Source organism: Pseudophryne corroboree, chromosome 7 (assembly GCF_028390025.1).
Source record: "Pseudophryne corroboree isolate aPseCor3 chromosome 7, aPseCor3.hap2, whole genome shotgun sequence".
NCBI lineage: Eukaryota > Metazoa > Chordata > Amphibia > Anura > Myobatrachidae > Pseudophryne > Pseudophryne corroboree.
In genome coordinates, this window is record NC_086450.1 from 357779758 (window position 1) to 357798749 (window position 18992).

At 47.3% G+C, this 18992-nt stretch overlaps 1 protein-coding gene across 1 annotated transcript in view; it reads left to right on the top strand.

The window, feature by feature from the left end:
* POLR3E (RNA polymerase III subunit E) overlaps positions 1 to 18992 on the top strand; it is a 261241-nt gene that overhangs the window by 14979 nt on the left and 227270 nt on the right. Inside the window, exons 2-6 of the mRNA XM_063934456.1 lie at positions 4467 to 4559; positions 5850 to 5900; positions 6956 to 7033; positions 7379 to 7494; positions 8218 to 8300. Coding sequence (XP_063790526.1) covers positions 4524 to 4559; positions 5850 to 5900; positions 6956 to 7033; positions 7379 to 7494; positions 8218 to 8300 — 364 coding nt within the window. The 5' untranslated portion in view covers positions 4467 to 4523. The remainder of the gene's footprint in view (positions 1 to 4466; positions 4560 to 5849; positions 5901 to 6955; positions 7034 to 7378; positions 7495 to 8217; positions 8301 to 18992) is intronic.

The following is an 18992-nucleotide window of genomic DNA, read 5'->3' on the forward strand; positions in this document are numbered from 1 at the left end:
TTTCAGCAATCAATGGGTTCACTCACAAGTGGACCCGTGGGTCCTGCAGATAGTATCTCAGGGTTACATGCTGGAGTTCGAAAGGTCTCCCCCTCGCCGGTTCCTAAAGTCTGTTTTACCAACGTCTCCCTCAGAAAGGACGTCGGTTTTGGAAGCCATTCACAAGCTGTATTCTCAGCAGGTGATAGTCAAGGTACCCCTCCTACAACAGGGAAAGGGGTATTATTCCACACTATTTGTGGTACCGAAACCGGACGGTTCGGTAAGGCCTATTCTAAATCTGAAATCCTTGAACCTGTACATAAAGAAATTCAAGTTCAAGATGGAGTCACTCAGAGCAGTGATAGCGAATCTGGAAGAAGGAGACTTCATGGTGTCCTTGGACATAAAAGATGCTTATCTACATGTCCCGATTTACCCCTCACACCAAGGGTATCTCAGGTTCGTGATACAAGACTGTCATTATCAGTTTCAAACGCTGCCGTTTGGGTTGTCCACGGCCCCTCGGGTCTTTACCAAGGTAATGACCGAAATGATGGTTCTTCTACGAAGAAAAGGCGTATTAATTATCCCTTACTTGGACGATCTCCTGATAAGGGCAAAGTCCAGAGAACAGCTGGAAGTCGGTGTAGCGCTAACACAAGTAGTGCTTCAGCAACACGGGTGGATTCTAAATCTTCCAAAATCTCAATTGACCCCGACAACACATCTGCTGTTCCTGGGCATGATTCTGGACACGGTTCAGAAAAAGGTATTTCTCCCGGAAGAGAAAGCAAGGGAGTTATCCGAACTTGTCAAGAACCTCCTAAAACCAGGAACTGTGTCAGTACATCAATGCACAAGAGTCCTGGGAAAGATGGTGGCTTCGTACGAAGCGATTCCATTCGGCAGATTCCATGCACGAACATTTCAGTGGGATCTGCTGGACAAATGGTCCGGATCGCATCTGCACATGCATCAGCGGATAACACTGTCACCGAGAACAAGGTTGTCTCTCCTGTGGTGGTTGCAGACTGCCCATCTGTTAGTGGGCCGCAGATTCGGCATACAGGACTGGGTCCTGGTGACTACGGATGCCAGCCTACGAGGTTGGGGAGCAGTCACAAAGGGAAGAAACTTCCAGGGCGTGTGGTCAAACCTGGAGACGTCTCTTCACATAAATATACTGGAGCTAAGAGCGATCTACAATGCTCTAAGCCTGGCAAAATCGCTGCTTCAGGGTCAGCCGGTGTTGATCCAGTCCGACAACATCACGGCAGTCGCCCACGTAAACCGACAAGGCGGCACGAGAAGCAGGAGTGCAATGGCAGAAGCTGCAAGGATTCTGCGCTGGGCGGAGAATCATGTCGTAGCACTGTCAGCAGTGTTCATCCCGGGAGTGGACAACTGGGAAGCAGATTTCCTCAGCAGACACGACCTTCACCCGGGAGAGTGGGGACTTCATCCAGAAGTTTTCCACATTATTGTGAACCGTTGGGAAAAACCAAAGGTGGACATGATGGCGTCTCGCCTCAACAAAAAATTGGACAGGTATTGCGCCAGGTCAAGAGACCCTCAGGCAATAGCTGTGGACGCTCTGGTAACACCGTGGGTGTACCAGTCAGTGTATGTGTTCCCTCCTCTGCCTCTCATACCAAAGGTACTGAGAATTATACGGAAAAGAGGAGTAAGAACAATACTGGTAGCTCCGGACTGGCCAAGAAGAACTTGGTATCCGGAACTTCAAGAGATGCTCACGGAGGATCCGTGGCCTCTACCTCTAAGAAGGGATCTGCTTCAGCAGGGACCTTGTATGTTCCAAGACTTACCACGGCTGCGTTTGACAGCATGGCGGTTGAACGCCGGATTCTAAAAGAGAAGGGCATTCCTGAGGAAGTTATTCCTACTTTAATTAAAGCCAGGAAAGAAGTGACCGCACAACATTATCACCGCATTTGGAGAAAATATGTTGCGTGGTGTGAGGCCAAGAAGGCTCCAACGGAAGAATTTCAATTGGGTCGATTCTTACATTTCCTGCAAGCAGGATTGTCTATGGGCCTCAAATTGGGGTCCATTAAAGTTCAAATTTCGGCCTTATCAATTTTCTTCCAGAAGGAATTGGCGTCAGTGCCTGAAGTACAAACTTTTGTCAAAGGTGTACTACATATACAACCCCCAATAGTGCCTCCAGTGGCACCGTGGGATTTGAACGTGGTTCTAAATTTTCTCAAATCTCATTGGTTTGAGCCTTTAAAATCGGTAGATTTAAAATACCTTACATGGAAGGTAACCATGCTGTTGGCCCTGGCTTCAGCCAGGAGAGTTTCGGAGTTGGCAGCTTTGTCATACAAAAGCCCATATCTGATATTCCATTCGGACAGGGCAGAATTGAGGACACGTCCTCAATTTCTCCCTAAGGTGGTTTCGGCATTTCACTTGAACCAGCCTATTGTGGTGCCTGCGGCTACTAGCGACTTGGAGGACTCCAAGTTACTGGACGTTGTCAGAGCATTAAAAATATATATTTCAAGGACAGCTGGAGTCAGAAAATCTGACTCGTTGTTTACATTGTATGCACCCAACAAGTTGGGTGCTCCTGCGTCTAAACAGACGATTGCACGTTGGATATGTAGTACAATCCAACTTGCACATTCTGTGGCAGGCCTGCCACAGCCTAAATCTGTAAAGGCCCATTCCACAAGGAAAGTGGGCTCATCCTGGGCGGCTGCCCGAGGAGTCTCGGCATTACAACTTTGCCGAGCAGCTACGTGGTCAGGGGAGAACACGTTTGTAAAATTTTACAAATTTGATACTCTGGCTAAAGAGGACCTGGAGTTCTCTCATTCGGTGCTGCAGAGTCATCCGCACTCTCCCGCCCGTTTGGGAGCTTTGGTATAATCCCCATGGTCCTGACGGAGTCCCAGCATCCACTAGGACGTTAGAGAAAATAAGAATTTACTTACCGATAATTCTATTTCTCATAGTCCGTAGTGGATGCTGGGCGCCCATCCCAAGTGCGGATTGTCTGCAATGCTTGTACATAGTTATTGTTACAAAAATCGGGTTATTACTGTTGTTGTGAGCCATCTGTTCAGAGGCTACTTCGTTTGTGTTATCATACTGTTAACTGGGTTCAGATCACAAGTTGTACGGTGTGATTGGTGTGGCTGGTATGAGTCTTACCCGGGATTCAAGATCCTTCCTTATTGTGTACGCTCGTCCGGGCACAGTACCTAACTGAGGCTTGGAGGAGGGTCATAGGGGGAGGAGCCAGTACGCACCATGTGACCTAAAAGCTTTTTTAGATGTGCCCTGTCTCCTGCGGAGCCCGCTATTCCCCATGGTCCTGACGGAGTCCCAGCATCCACTACGGACTATGAGAAATAGAATTATCGGTAAGTAAATTCTTATTTTAAGTTCTGGGTGGCCGTATTCCACATTCTGTAAGATGAGATGCATCAAACCTTTGCGACAGGTAAAGTGTAGAAGTTGCCCATAGAAATCATAATTTTCTAGTACATGGGTCTTCAACCTGCGGCCCTCCAGCTGCTGTGGAACTACACATCCAAGCATGCCCTGTCTCAGTTTTAGCATGCCTTAATAGCAGAACTGTGACAGGGCATGTTAGGATGTGTTATTCCACAGCAGCTGGAGGGCCGCAGGTTGAAGACCCATGTTATAGACTAGGGAGTCTATTTATAAAGCAGTGAAAAGAGTGGCAACCAATCTGCTTTGCAGGAAGTACATTCTATAAAATTTAAGGGAGCTGCTGATTGGTTGCAATGGGCAACTTCTCCACTGGTCTGTTTCCCCACTGTTTCGTGAATAGACCCCTAAATGATAGCTGGTTGCTGTGGGCAACTTCTCCACTTTATCTCTTGAAGGTTTGCACATCTCTCCTCGAGCGGTGGCACAGTAACGCCTTTCACTTTGTGGTAAAAGTACTGTCTACCTTCTTCAAATGTAAATCTTCTTTTAAAATGCTGACAGCAGCAGTATTCACTTCTCCAATGTGCTCAATAAAGGTATACTGTCCAACTGGCAAGCCGTTAGGAGCTGTGAGACTTTAAAAGTGCCCCACTTGCCATGCTTCAGCATCAGTGCTATTAACATTAAGCACAAGCTCTACTAATAGGATGAGCTGTACCAAGCCTTGGAGAGTGATAAAGAAAGTAAATTACCAGCCAATCGGCTCCTGTCATGTCACAGGCTGTGTTTGAAAATTTACAGGAGCTTATTGGTAGTTTATCTCTCTCTACTTAGTCAGTCTCCAAGGCTTAATACATCTGCCCCAATTCACAACCAGTGTAAAATCAGTTACCAGGAGCAGCATTAGGAGGCAGGGTACCCTTTGATGTGAAAAATAGGTGTTGCTGCAGTCTACCACATTATCATCCACTTAGCATTAATCACTGGGCATGTCCATACACATATGTACTTATTGTCATAACGTTTACAGTTGGTAACATTTCCTCTCTCTTCTGTAGGAGATATTAATAAGTCCATAGTTGAGAAGAAAACGGATTGTTGTGCTTCACGGTAGTATGGAAAATGAAGATGACGATCCAATTATACACGAGGTAAAGCATTTATATCCCAGGCTTTATGATACATGTTTAGTTTCCATTTACTTGCACTTTTGTATGTAAGGAAAATTGCTGCCCCGCCATATTTGTTCTAGTTTGATGTCTTTAGTATTGATTTGAACAAATTCAGTATTTACATACTTGTTGACTTAATGAAACAGAACTTACACAGGATTACTATGGTAGATGACCAACTAAATGTAACATCTTACGGTTATCTGGTTGATTACCGTGGTGATCCAGTCTCTTTGGAAGAGCATCTACAATCCCCAGTCAGATTATTGCCTCTCATGGAGCTACAGCTACTCCAAACAGGAAGATCGTAGGGGTGTCCATACATGGTAGATGTTTTCTCTAGGACCAGTGGTGGAAGGAGGCCCATGTAACATGATTGTCAATAACTGCCATCGGCTGACTTTCAGAAGCTTTCTGTACTGATTGGTTAATCTTTCACGTCTCCATCTTCTGCCGTGTCCTCGTACCTCACCACCGGTAGCTGCAGAGAAACGTCGGCTACCAATGTGTACTTATCGTATATTGGAAGCAGGTAATGCTTCTGCCTTATAGTTTCCCCCTTGGCCGCTGGAATTGTTATTACACTTCCGTATAGCTCTATTGTTCCCCACACCTCTTAAGGTGGGTACACACTATTAGATATATCTGCAGATCAATTGATCTGCAGATATATCTATGTACGGATCGGGCAGTGTGCTGTGCATACACACAGCCCGATCCGTCGGGGGACTGACGTCATGAACTGGGCGGGCGCTCGCGCCCGCCCAGTTCACCTGTCAATCACCGCCGGCCGCCGCAGCATGTGTACGGGCGGTCGGACGACCGCCCCGTACACACACAGCGACGGGCCAATATATCGTTAGATATATTGGCTGTCGGCTGTGCTGCGCGGCCGACGCGATACGTCTGTGAACGACGGAGTTCAGACGTATCGCCCGTACACACTGGCCGACGGTCCCGCGATGTATCGGCCGTTCAAGAGAACGGCCGATACATCGACCAGTGTGTACGGGCCTTTAGATTGTAAACTCATTTGATCAGGTCCATCTTTATCTTTTGTTAAATGCACTGTGCTGTTGGTGCTTGAAATGTAAAGGCTTATCCTAATCCTGCTGATAGTGTCAGCAACCAGGAAATCGAAGTGAGCTGATAAATTGCTTTCTATGTAAAAAAGTAAACATTTTGCCTTTATCAAAGCAAATATCCGTACAGTAAGAAAGCAAATTTTTTTTTTCTCTCGTTGCTCTCACTGTTACTATTGTATTTCAGCTGGATGTTTTCCTGGCCAAAAGCCTGGCAGATAAGCTGTATTTATTCCAGGTACGTTAAAAGCATGTTTAAAATTGATCCATAAATGAGTTACATATAATGAATGTAGTTAGATGTTCTAAATATTTCTTCTTTAGTCAGTCGTGTAATTTAGATGCTATGTGGCCTGTAACCAGTTTGGGTGTTATCATTTATTGCCCCAAGTGAGGTCTCACTGATTTTTCTTTGTGTATGGACAGGGCTGGTTATCCAGTTTGCTTTTATGTCGTACTGCAATTTACATTATGTGAGCACTGTCTGTGTGATTGAAATAATCTGCATCCCCAATGACTTGACAACTGAAACTCTGTGCATGTCAGTTCAGTTACTATTCGCGGCTGTGCATGTACAGTATGAGGCTGTTACGGTGCTCCTGACATCACAAGTTTTCATGGGCCGCTCTTTGTGGTACTAGGCAGAACTTGTGATGTGTATGGACACAAATCACTCCCAGTTTGTTCATCAGTATCTGTGCTCAATACTGGAGGCATTCTGCATTTTTGTATCCTCTACGATCAGGTCACATGGCCTGGTGTACTCCCATATTAATACCAACGCAGTAATAGATGTATTATGTCAGTGGTTCCCAAACTTTGTGCACAATACACCCTAACAGTCCATGTTTTAAGGATATCCATGGTTGAGCACGTGACTTATTACCTCATTCATTTTGATTAAATTATGTGTTCTCAACGGGATGCAGTTTAGTGACCGACGGTCAGGAGACCTTCGCTCACAATACAGACACCGGGCTCCCACCCCCTCACAATCCCATCAGTTGGCATGCCAACTAACAGGGACTATTGACACTTGTGGGTGTCCATGACACCCATAGAATGGGAATAGAACACTCGTCACCTAGCCCGCAAGGGGCTTCGTTGCGCTCGCCATTCCCCCGTTGGGCATCTACAAGCAGGGATCCCGGCATCGGTGTGGTGACTGCCGGTTACACGAACCTAACACTTCTAAACCATGGATATCCTTAAAACCTGGACTGTTAGGGTGCCTTTGGGATCCAATGTATTACGTTTTCCAACTTTTTTTTTGTTTGTTTCCTTCTTTCCAAGTATCCAGTCCGACCGGCATCAATGACTTATGATGGAGTCCCGCATCTGTCAGCAAGAATTAAACCAAAGCTACAGAAGGTAGGACAGACATGGCCAATATACTTCTATTAGCTCAGTCTATCCTCAAGTTACTTGCTGCTTATACCAATGGTTCCTAAACTCCGTCTTGAAGGCACTCTAACAGTCCTGGTTTTAAGGGTATCCATGGCTGAGCACAGATGGTTAAATCAAATTGATTGAGGTACTAATTAAATCGCTTGTGCCCAAGCTTGGTTATCCTTAGAACCTGGACTATTAGGGTGCCTTGAGGACCGCGTCTTGGAACTTTTGTTTATTAGTTTTGTTATTTGTTTTGTTTATTCTCATTCTGAACACGACGTATCTACCAGTTAATCCAAATAATCTGGTCCATTATTCTCTTAGGTGGAGATTGATATGGCCATTAACACAGGGAGTCCCAATTACTGCCGCAGTAAAGGAGAGCAGATTGCTTTGAACGTTGATGGCACATGTAGTGATGAGACCAGTACCTACTCTTCGTAAGTACACAGCTTGCTCTGCCGTACTGCTAAGCCGTATCTAGCAATGTTAAAAAATAAGCTGTAATTGACCATGATAGTTGTATGGGGGAAAATGTAATTAGCCGTGTCTAATTGATCCCGGTGTGGTGGTCGGGGGGGGGGGGGGGGGGGGGGGTTTGGGTTTCATTCAATTGATGCCAATAGCCGGCCTTATCAGGGATTTTTTTTGTTTCACCAGCCCAAACGTAGGAAAATCAAAATCCCAGATTTAAGTAGTGGGGGGGTTTTGTGGCCGTGAACGCAGAAAAACAACATGATTCCGGGAACTTTTCCTGGATCCCGTGTTTTGCGTGCAGGAAGGAGTACATTTTTCAGCAAAAAGAACGAGCATTAAGTGAATCACCCCCCCCCCCCCCCCCCAAAAAAAGAGAAAAAACATGTTTTGTTTTGCTGAAATAAATACTAATTGTAACTCCCCACCATACTATATACAGGCTGTTAGTTTGCATGTATGTACTTTACATGCACATTTTGGAATTCTAAAAGTGCACAATTAAAATTTCTGAAAAAAGTAAAGAAAGGAGTTTCATTCAAATTATTAAAAATGCCTTAATTACTTATCATATCTGCTGCCATATGTGTATGCAGGGCTTTGTTTGTGCAGTATATTATAACTTAATATTTACTCTTTTCCCTACATATATGTATTTATATATCTCCTCTCAATTTCCTTTATTTCAGCAAGCTCATGGACAAGCAGACCTTCTCATCCATACAAGCTGCATGCAACACTTCTCGCTATGCTGCTGCGATCTATCGAAAAGGTATGTCGTCATAGTAAGTCTTTATTGAGTTATCCTGTTATACTTCTGCTTCCTAGGTGCTGTCAGTGTAATCCCGGTAGAAATCGTCTTATGGTTTACTTAATTTTCCATAAGGAAAATCTGTGTAGTACATTAGGGGTGCATTAGCCCTATACTGTATGTTCTGCTAATATCCCATGTAAGTGTTTCAGTGTATAATTGAAATATATATAATATATGTATGTATGTATTTTAGTCACAAATGCCGGCACTCCCTTGCTGAAAAGCATTACTTGCCCTGGTGCCCTCCCGGGTCTGTTGAGCCCCAATCTATCCAAAGTTTTGAAGGGTGGCACTCACGGGTCTTGATATGGAAGAATAAATGACTGGCAGAGTCAGTTCTGTTCAACGTTTCGGTGCTTATCACCTTTGTCAAGAACTCCATATCAAACAATCAACATACATACCTTGTATGCACACCTTAGCCCTCTGATTTCCCGCATCCCTGCCCATCTACACACGTCGCCCCGCAGTGACGTCGTCCGACTACGCCGGTTGCCACAGCAACCGATCGCATCATCTCTCAATCCTCTGCATGTAACGTCCTGACGCTGTTTAGCGCCGGGCAACGCGTGCCACGTCATCTGTCAGGTGAATAGAGCGGAGGAGGCGGCCTAACGCGAGCACGGGTTGGTTGGCAACCATAACGTGATTACATTATATGGATACAACAAAATAACTCCAACATAACCTAATAACCCAAATATGTATAAAGAACCCACACCGATAGGTGTACCACGAAAATGTGCCAAACCAGTTGTCTAGCCAGATACCCAAAACAATAAAAAGGAGAAAAAACAATACATACAATATAAAACCAGCATAAAACTATGTTGCTATTATTGCAACACCATGAGAATTTTGAAATATCAATCAATTTATATGAATTTAAATATTTAGTTTTATAACTATCTTCATCATAGGACTATAACTGTTCAGGGCAGGACCCCAACCCATATAGTGAAGCAAAGTAGATGAGTAAGCAGGTGTCTATTAATTGGATTATCGTGTATTAATGCAAGAATGTACAGGAAAAGACCATCACCATCCATTGATCAACCAGTGGCTCGCCACCTCAGAGAACAAAAAACATTCTTTAGCGACTTTGTCCTACAAAATCATTGACCATGTTCCGGTTATGAAACGTGGTGGAGACCGAGAGAAGAAACTGCTACAAGTGGAATCCTTTTGGATACACACACTCAATACCTTGAGCCCGTTGGGACTCAATTAAACTATTTCTTTATCTAGTTTTATAGAGTAAGGAGGGTGATGGTCTTTTCCTGTACATTCTTGCATTAATACACGATGTTCCAATTAATAGACACCTGCTTACTCTATCTACTTTGCTTCACTATATGGGTTGGGGTCCTGTCCTGAACTGTTATAGTCCTATGATGAAGATAGTTATAAAACTAAATATTTAAATTCATATAAATTGATTGAGATTTAAAAATTCTCATGGTGTTGCAATAATAGCAGCATAGTTTTATGCTGGTTTTACATTGTGTATATATTGTTTTCTCTGACGTCCTAGTGGATGCTGGGGACTCCGTAAGGACCATGGGGAATAGACGGCTCCGCAGGAGACTGGGCACATCTAAGAAAGATTTAGGACTATCTGGTGTGCACTGGCTCCTCCCCCTATGACCCTCCTCCAAGCCTCAGTTAGATTTCTGTGCCCGGCTGAGCTGGATGCACACTAGGGGCTCTCCTGATCTCCTAGAAGAAAGTATAGTTTAGGTTTTTTATTTTCAGTGAGACCTGCTGGCAACAGGCTCACTGCAACGAGGGACTAAGGGGAGAAGAAGCGAACCTACCTAAGTGGTGGTAGCTTGGGCTTCTTAGGCTACTGGACACCATTAGCTCCAGAGGGATCGAACACAGGACCCGACCTCGTCGTCCGTTCCCAGAGCCGCGCCGCCGTCCCCCTTACAGAGCCAGAAACAAGAAGGTGGTCCGGAAAATCGGCGGCTGAAGACTTCTGTCTTCTCCAAGGTAGCGCACAGCACTGCAGCTGTGCGCCATTGCTCCTCATGCACACCACACACTGCGGTCACTGATGGGTGCAGGGCGCTGGGGGGGGGCGCCCTGAGCAGCAATAATAACACCTTGGCTGGCAAAACTAACACCATATATAGCCCCAGAGGCTATATAGGTGTATATTAACCCCTGCCAGAAACGATAAAATAGCGGGAGAAAGCCCGCCGAAAAAGGGGCGGAGCCAACTCCCTCAGCACACTGGCGCCATTATTTCCTCACAGCTTCGCTGGAAGGAAGCTCCCTGGCTCTCCCCTGCAGTCCTGCACTACAGAAAGGGTAAAAAAGAGAGGGGGGCACAATTTAGGCGCAATATATATATATATATATTTATTATAGGCAGCTATAGGGGAAAACACTCTGTATAGTGATATCCCTGTGTTATATAGCGCCCTGGTGTGTGCTGGCATACTCTCCCTCTGACTCCCCAAAGGGCTTTGTGGGGTCCTGTCCTCTGTAAGAGCATTCCCTGTGTGTCTGCTGTGTGTCGGTACTGCTGTGTCGACATGTATGATGAGGATAATGATGTGGAGGCGGAGCAAATGCCTGTGAATGTGATGTCACCCCCTGCGGGGTCGACACCAGTGTGGATGGACTTATGGAAGGAATTACGTGACAGTGACAGTGTCAGCTCCTTACATAAAAGGTTTGACGACATAGGACAGCCGGCTACTCAGCTTGTGCCTGTCCAAGCGTCTCAAATGTCATCAGGGGCTATAAAACGCCCGCTACCTCAGATGACAGATACAGATGTCGACACGGATACCGACTCCAGTGTCGACGATGATGAGACGAGTGTACCCTCCAATAGATCCACCCGTTATATGATTGAGGCTATGAAAAATGTTTTACACATTTCTGATGATACCCCAGGTACCACAAAAAAGGGTATTATGTTTGGTGAGGAAAAAACTACCAGTAGTTTTTCCTGCATCTGACGAATTAAATGAGGTGTGTGAGGAAGCGTGGACTTCCCCAGATAAGAAATTGATCATTTCTAAACGGTTAATGGCTGCGTACCCTTTCCCGTCAGAGGATAGGTCACGCTGGGAAACACCCCCTAGGGTAGATAAAGCATTGACACGCTTATCAAAGAAGGTGGCACTACCGTCTCCGGATACGGCCGCCCTAAAAGAACCGGCTGATAGAAAGCTGGAAAGTACCCTAAAGGCTATATACACACACACTGGCATTATATTGAGACCCGCTATTGCATCAGCTTGGATGTGCAGTGCTGCTGCTGCGTGGTCAGACTCCCTGGGGTAAATTTACTAAGATTCGTGTTTTCCCGTTTGAGGTCAAAGTTCAATCACGAATGACATCGAAAGTGTAAATATGCAACTTTTTGAATTGATTACGACTAATTTACTAAGCTGCCGTATTCTGCATTTTCGGGTTTTCCGATGTCGATGTCATTCGTTTTTTTAGGCAGTGTTTTACGTGAGTGACTTGTAAAACACTGCCGACTTTAATACAATGAATCTCGGCCGGATCTGAGAGATCCGTGCTGGGCTTCATTGTGCACTTTGTTAAACAAAAAAATAAAGTTTAAATGTTAAAAAAAATAGCGTGGGGTCCCCCCTCCTAAGGCAAACCAGCCTCGGGCTCTTTGAGCCGATCCTGGTTGCAGAAATATGGGGAAAAAATGGACAGGGGTTCCCCCATATTTAAGCAACCAGCATCGGGCTCTGCGCCTGGTCCTGGTTCCAAAAATACGGGGGACAAAAAGAGTAGGGGTCCCCCGTATTTTTGAAACCAGCACCGGGCTCCACTAGCTGGACAGATAATGCCACAGCCGGGGGTCACTTTTATACAGTGCCTTGCGGCCGTGGCATCAAATATCCAACTAGTCACCCCTGGCCGGGGTACCCTGGGGGAGTGGGGACCCCTTCAATCAAGGGGTCCCCCCCCCCCCAGCCACCCAAGGGCCAGGGGTGAAGCCCGAGGCTGTCCCCCCCCCCCCCCCCATCCAATAGGCTGCGGATGGGGGGCTGATAGCCTTTGTGAAAAGTGATTGATATTGTTTTTAGTAGCAGTACTACAAGGCCCAGCAAGCCTCCCCCGCAAGCTGGTACTTGGAGAACCACAAGTACCAGCATGCGGCGGAAAAATGGGCCCGCTGGTACCTGTAGTACTACTACTAAAAAAATACCCCAAAAAAGACATTACACACACACCTTGAAAGTATAACTTTAATACATCCATCCACACCTCCATATACACATACTTACCTTATGTTCCCACGCAGGTCGGTCCTCTTCTCCAGTAGAATCCATGGTGTACCTGTAGAAAAAATTATACTCACATAATCCAGTGTTTTCGGCTCCTCGGTAAATCCTTTTGTAATCCACGTACTTGAAAAAATAAAAAAACGGATACCCGACCACGAACTGAAAGGGGACCCATGTTTTCACATGGGCCCCCTTTCCCCGAATGCCAGAAACCCACTCTGGCTGAAGAAACCCACTTAGACATCAGTCAATCAGGGAGCGCCACGTTGTAGCACCCTCCTGATCGGCTGTGTGCTCCTTTACTGTATGACAGGCGGCACACGGCAGTGTTACAATGTAGCGCCTATGCGCTCCATTGTAACCAATGGTGGGAACTTTCAGGTCAGCGGTTGACCGAAAGTGACCTCACCGCTGACCTGAAAGTTCCCACCATTGGTTACAATGGAGCGCATAGGCGCTACATTGTAACACTGCCGTGTGCCGCCTGTCATACAGTACAGGAGCACACAGCCGATCAGGAGGGTGCTACAACGTGGCGCTCCCTGATTGGCTGAAGAAACCCACTTAGACATCAGTCAGAGTGGGTTTCTGGCATTCGGGGAAAGGGGGCCCATGTGAAAACATGGGTCCCCTTTCAGTTCGTGGTCGGGTATCCGTTTTTTTATTTTTTCAGGTACGTGGATTACAAAAGGATTTACCGAGGAGCCGAAAACACTGGATTATGTGAGTATAATTTTTTCTACAGGTACACCATGGATTCTACTGGAGAAGAGGACCGACCTGCGTGGGAACATAAGGTAAGTATGTGTATATGGAGGTGTGGATGGATGTATTAAAGTTATACTTTCAAGGTGTGTGTGTAATGTCTTTTTTGGGGTATTTTTTTAGTAGTAGTACTACAGGTACCAGCGGGCCCATTTTTCCGCCGCATGCTGGTACTTGTGGTTCTCCAAGTACCAGCTTGCGGGGGAGGCTTGCTGGGCCTTGTAGTACTGCTACTAAAAACAATATCAATCACTTTTCACAAAGGCTATCAGCCCCCCATCCGCAGCCTATTGGATGGGGGGGACAGCCTCGGGCTTCACCCCTGGCCCTTGGGTGGCTGGGGGGGGACCCCTTGATTGAAGGGGTCCCCACTCCCCCAGGGTACCCCGGCCCAGGGGTGACTAGTTGGATATTTGATGCCACGGCCGCAAGGCACTGTATAAAAGTGACCCCCGGCTGTGGCATTATCTGTCCAGCTAGTGGAGCCCGGTGCTGGTTTCAAAAATACGGGGGACCCCTACTCTTTTTGTCCCCCGTATTTTTGGAACCAGGCGCAGAGCCCGATGCTGGTTGCTTAAATATGGGGGAACCCCTGTCCATTTTTTTCCCATATTTCTGCAACCAGGATCGGCTCAAAGAGCCCGAGGCTGGTTTGCCTTAGGAGGGGGGACCCCACGCTATTTTTTTTCTGTAAATTTAGAACATTTCACCCCCCTTCCCGCTGAAAAACATGCACGGATCTCATGGATCCGTGCATGCCTATACAAACACGGGATAAAAAAGCAGGTCTGTTTTTTTTTAGCACTTTTTCACGATTTGTATTTTATCACGGCAGTGTTTGGCTATTGTCGGCAGTGTTTGTGTTTTGCACTTTTTAGTAAATTCCCGATTTCTAGCAAATTGCAGGCGTATTTGACCGATGGTGTATTGATTCGTGATTTTTTCCTAGGACTTCCAAAATATTACGAATGCCCTCATCACTGCCGTGATTTTTGCTTAGTAAATTACCGAGATGACACTTTGATGAAAAAACGGCATCTCGGTCAAAATCGGGACCTTAGTAAATATACCCCCCTGTCGGAAAACATTGATACCATGGATAGGGACAATATTTTGCTAACGATTGACCATATAAAAGACGCGGTCTTATACATGCGTGATGCACAGAGGGATATTTGCCGGCTGGCATAAAAAATAAGCGCTATGTCCATTGCCGCCAGACGGGGGTTATGGACTAGGCAATGGTCAGGTGATGCCGACTCCAAGCGGCACATGGAAGTTTTACCCTATAAAGGGGCGGAACTTTTTGGGGAAGGTCTTTCAGACCTCGTTTCCACAGCTACTGCTGGGAAATCGACTTTTTTGCCACAGGCTACCCCACAGCAAAAGAAAGCACCGTATTATCAAGTACAGTCCTTTCGGCCCCAGAAAAATACGCGGGCTAGAGGCTCATCCTTTCTGCCGAAGGGCAGAGGAAGGGGGAAAAAGCTGCAGCACACAGCTAGTTCCCAGGAGCAGAAGTCCTCCCCTGCGTCCGGTAAGTCCACAACATGACGCTGGGGCTGCTCAGGCGGAATCGGGAACGGTGGGGGCACGTCTCGGGTTTTTCAGCACACAGTGGGCTCTCTCACAAGTGGATCCCTGGGTCCTTCAAGTAGTATCTCAGGGGTACAGGCTGGAATTCGAGACGTCTCCCCCCCGCCGTTTCCTAAAATCTGCCTTGCCGGCAACTCCCTCTGCCAGGGAGGCAGTGTTGGTGGCTATCCAAAAACTGTATTCACAGAAAGTGATCGTCAAGGTACCCCTCCTTCAGCAAGGAAAGGGTTACTACTCCACAATGTTTGTGGTACCGAAACCGGACGGTTCGGTGAGACCCATCTTAAATTTTAAAAACCTTGAACACTTATATCAAAAGGTTCAAGATGGAATCGCTCAGGGCGGTTATTGCGAGCCTGGAGGAGGGGGATTACATGGTATCCCTGGACATCAAGGATGCGTACCTGCATGTCCCCATTTACCCTCCGCACCAGGAGTACCTCAGATTTGTGGTACAGGACTGTCACTATCAGTTCCAGACGCTGCCGTTCGGGTTATCCACGGCACCGAGGGTCTTTACCAAGGTAATGGCCGAAATGATGATACTCCTTCGCAAGAAGGGAGTTTTAATTATCCCGTACTTGGACGATCTCCTGATAAAGGCGAGGTCCAAAGAACAGTTGATAGTGGGGGTGGCACTTTCTCAGGAAGTGCTACAACAGCACGGCTGGATTCTAAACATTCCAAAGTCACAGCTGGTCCCGACGACACGTCTTCTGGTATGTGCTATGTAACACCAAGATGGCTGCATCACCTTTTGCATGCTCCTGATCATCTCCATAAAACAGCTGAAATTCACCACAACTGACCCATAAATCATCGTAAATATCCAAGGACTTACCTTTAACTTGTTCTACTCTACGCGGACATCTGATCAAAACCAACGGATTGCATTCCTGCGCTGAGATACACACTAGATTGAAACCTCTGCAACTCTCCACTTAGAAGTCCTTCAGTTTGGAATCTACTGTGCTCTGCATTGGACATCCCAGACAAGGTACTGTGAACTACAACCTATATTTGGCTCCATCCATCCCCTCACTTAGACATCATTCACCTCTGTTCTCTGAGCAAAAAATAACTGACTTCTTGCATTAATCAACTAATATACAGCATATTCAGGCTCTGAATCACTGAAGGGTCACTGCTCACTTCAATTTGCAAGAGCCATTCCAAAGGACACATGTTATCACTACATCCCACAAGAAATTTACTTCAAAGGCCTCTCACACTGAGATCTTTCACACCTACACAACAGGAATTGGATTCTAACACCTCTCCACAAGCCTGCTTTTGACTAAATCAGCAACCGAAAAAGCAGTTATTTTATTTACAGTATCACTTGTTTCAAATATACCCATTGTATTAAGGAGCAGCAATAGGTTACAGCAACAACGATTATAGCGATTACAATCTAAGATGGCGCCGCAGATGGCTGCCTCGGAGCTACGCAGCTCAGCCAAAATACCTGTTTCCCCTTGTTTTTCCTTGCCCTTGTCTACCCCACCGGTGACCAAATACAGCAGGGAAGCCCTCCTTAGTTGGAGCGCTCCCGAGGTGCTTACCACACGTTCGGGCCCGTCGGCGGGCAGATCAGCGGCCCTTGCAGCCCTCGCTGCCCTGTGTGGCAAGGATGCAGACGTTGTGGACACCGAAGTGGATGACCGAGCAGCCGCGCCCCCCCGCAGCCCAGGTGGCGACTGGCGGATGGATCACCAGCCCCGGAAAGAGAATGACGGAGGCCCTCATGTCGGCCCTAGTAGAAGGACCTGGACTCGGAGGAGAGGCTGTCGCGCAGGCGCCCTAGTGAGGTTGCGGCGGCGAGGGCACCGGTCTGCACTACCCGCGATCCTGCTTTCGAATGTGCGCTCACTGGCAAACAAGTTCGACGAATTGTCCCTCCTTCTGGGCAGCGCAGGGTCAGGCATTACAGGGTCATCTATCCTCTGCTTTACGGAGACGTGGCTGGACGACCATATTGCGGACAACCCGATGTCTCTGCCGGGCTTCAGTCTCTTCAGGGCCGATCGCTCCAAGGTTCTCTCAGGAAAAACGAAGGGTGGTGGCATCTGCTTCTAGATCAACGACGGATGGTGCACCAATGTCACGATCATAGGCAAATCATGCAGCCCTCACCTGGAGATGCTGAGTATCAACTGCAACCCCTTCTATTCCCCCCGGGAATTTGCCTCAATTGTCCTTGTGGGAGTGTACATCCCCCCCCTCGCCTGCGCGAACGAAGCACTGCACCACCTGGCCATATGTATATCCGACATAGAACAAAAACACCCAGACTCTCTGCTTATAGTACTGGGTGACTTCAACAGAACTAACCTGAGCAAGGAGCTACCTAAGTACAAACAACAAGTCACGTGTCCCACTAGGGAAGGGCGCACCCTTGATCACTGCTACACTACCCTCAAGTCTGCCTTCCGGTCTATCCCGCGTGCTGCACTCGGCCTATCTGACCACTGCCTCGTCCACCTACTCCCTACCTATACACAGAAGCTGAGAGCAGTTAAGCCTGTCGTTAAGACTGTCAAGAAATGGACCAATGAGGCCTAGATGAAGCTCCAGGCCTGCTTTGACTGCACGGAATGGGGGGTCTTTGAAGCCTCGGCAACCGACCTGAATGACTTGACAGACACTGTCACATCCTACATCAGCTACTGTGAGGACGTGTGTACCTACCAAGACTTATCGCATTTACAACAACAACAAGCCCTGGTTCAATGCCCAGCTCAGGCAACTTCGTCGAGCCAAAGAGGAGGCCTATAGCAGCGGTGACAGAGCACTATACAACCGTACTAGGAACTCTCTGACTAAAGGAATTAGGCTAGCAAAAAAGCGGTTCTCGGACAAGCTGACAAACGATCTCTCCACCAATGACCCCGTATCTGTATGGAAAGGAATGCAATCCATAACCAACTATAGGAAAACATCAAAGTCCACCGCCATGCACCAAGACCTTGCAGATGAACTGAACCACTTTTATTGCAGGTTCGCAAAAGAAGTCCCCTGCAACCCAAACAATCACCTCTACGATGCCCCGAACACCGACGGCCAACCCCAGGCACTGCAAGTCACCCAAGAAGAGGTGGAGGCATTGTTCAAAAGGACCAAAACCAGGAAAGCTCCGGGTCCTGACGGAGTGTCACCATCTGCCCTAAGAGCATGTGCGGGTCAGCTCGCCCCCATATTCACCAAGATCTTCAATAAATCGCTGGAGCTACAGAAAGTCCCTTCCTGCCTCAAAAGGTCTACTATAGTCCCGGTCCCCAAGAAACCCACCATCACGAACCTGAACGACTACAGGCCGATAGCACTGACGTCTGTGGTCATGAAAACGTTCGAGCGTCTGGTTTTGAATCACCTGAAAACTGTGACTGGCCCCCAACTGGAACCCCTGCAGTTCGCCTATCGCTCGAATCGGTGTGTCGAGGATGCAGTCAACCTGGGCCTGCACTACATTCTACAGCACCTAGACATTCCCGGTACCTACGCGAGGGTCCTGTTTGTCGATTTCAGCTCGGCCTTCAATACAATCGTCCCCAGCATCCTCCACCCCAAATTACTTCGCCTAGGGGTCCCAGAAGCTACCTGTTCCTGGATAATAGACTTCCTGACAGATAGGACACAGGTGGTGAAAGCGGGGGAATTCACCTCTCAAGCGCGGTCCATCAGTACAGGGGCCCCTCAGGGCTGTGTCCTCTCACCCTTGCTCTTCTCCCTGTACACAAATGACTGTACCTCAGAGGCGCAATCAGTAAGGATCATCAAATTCGCAGATGACACCACCGTCATCGGCCTCATCAAGGATGGGGACGAATCGGCCTATAGACGGGAAGTAGACCGGCTGGCCCAGTGGTGCATCCACAACAACCTTGACCTCAACCCCCTCAAAACTGTCGAGATGATAGTGGACTTCAGGAAGAAGTCATCTAGTGCACCTCCGCTAACGATTGCTGACAGTGTGGTATCGCTAGTGGACTCCTTCAAGTTTCTAGGGACCACAATCTCC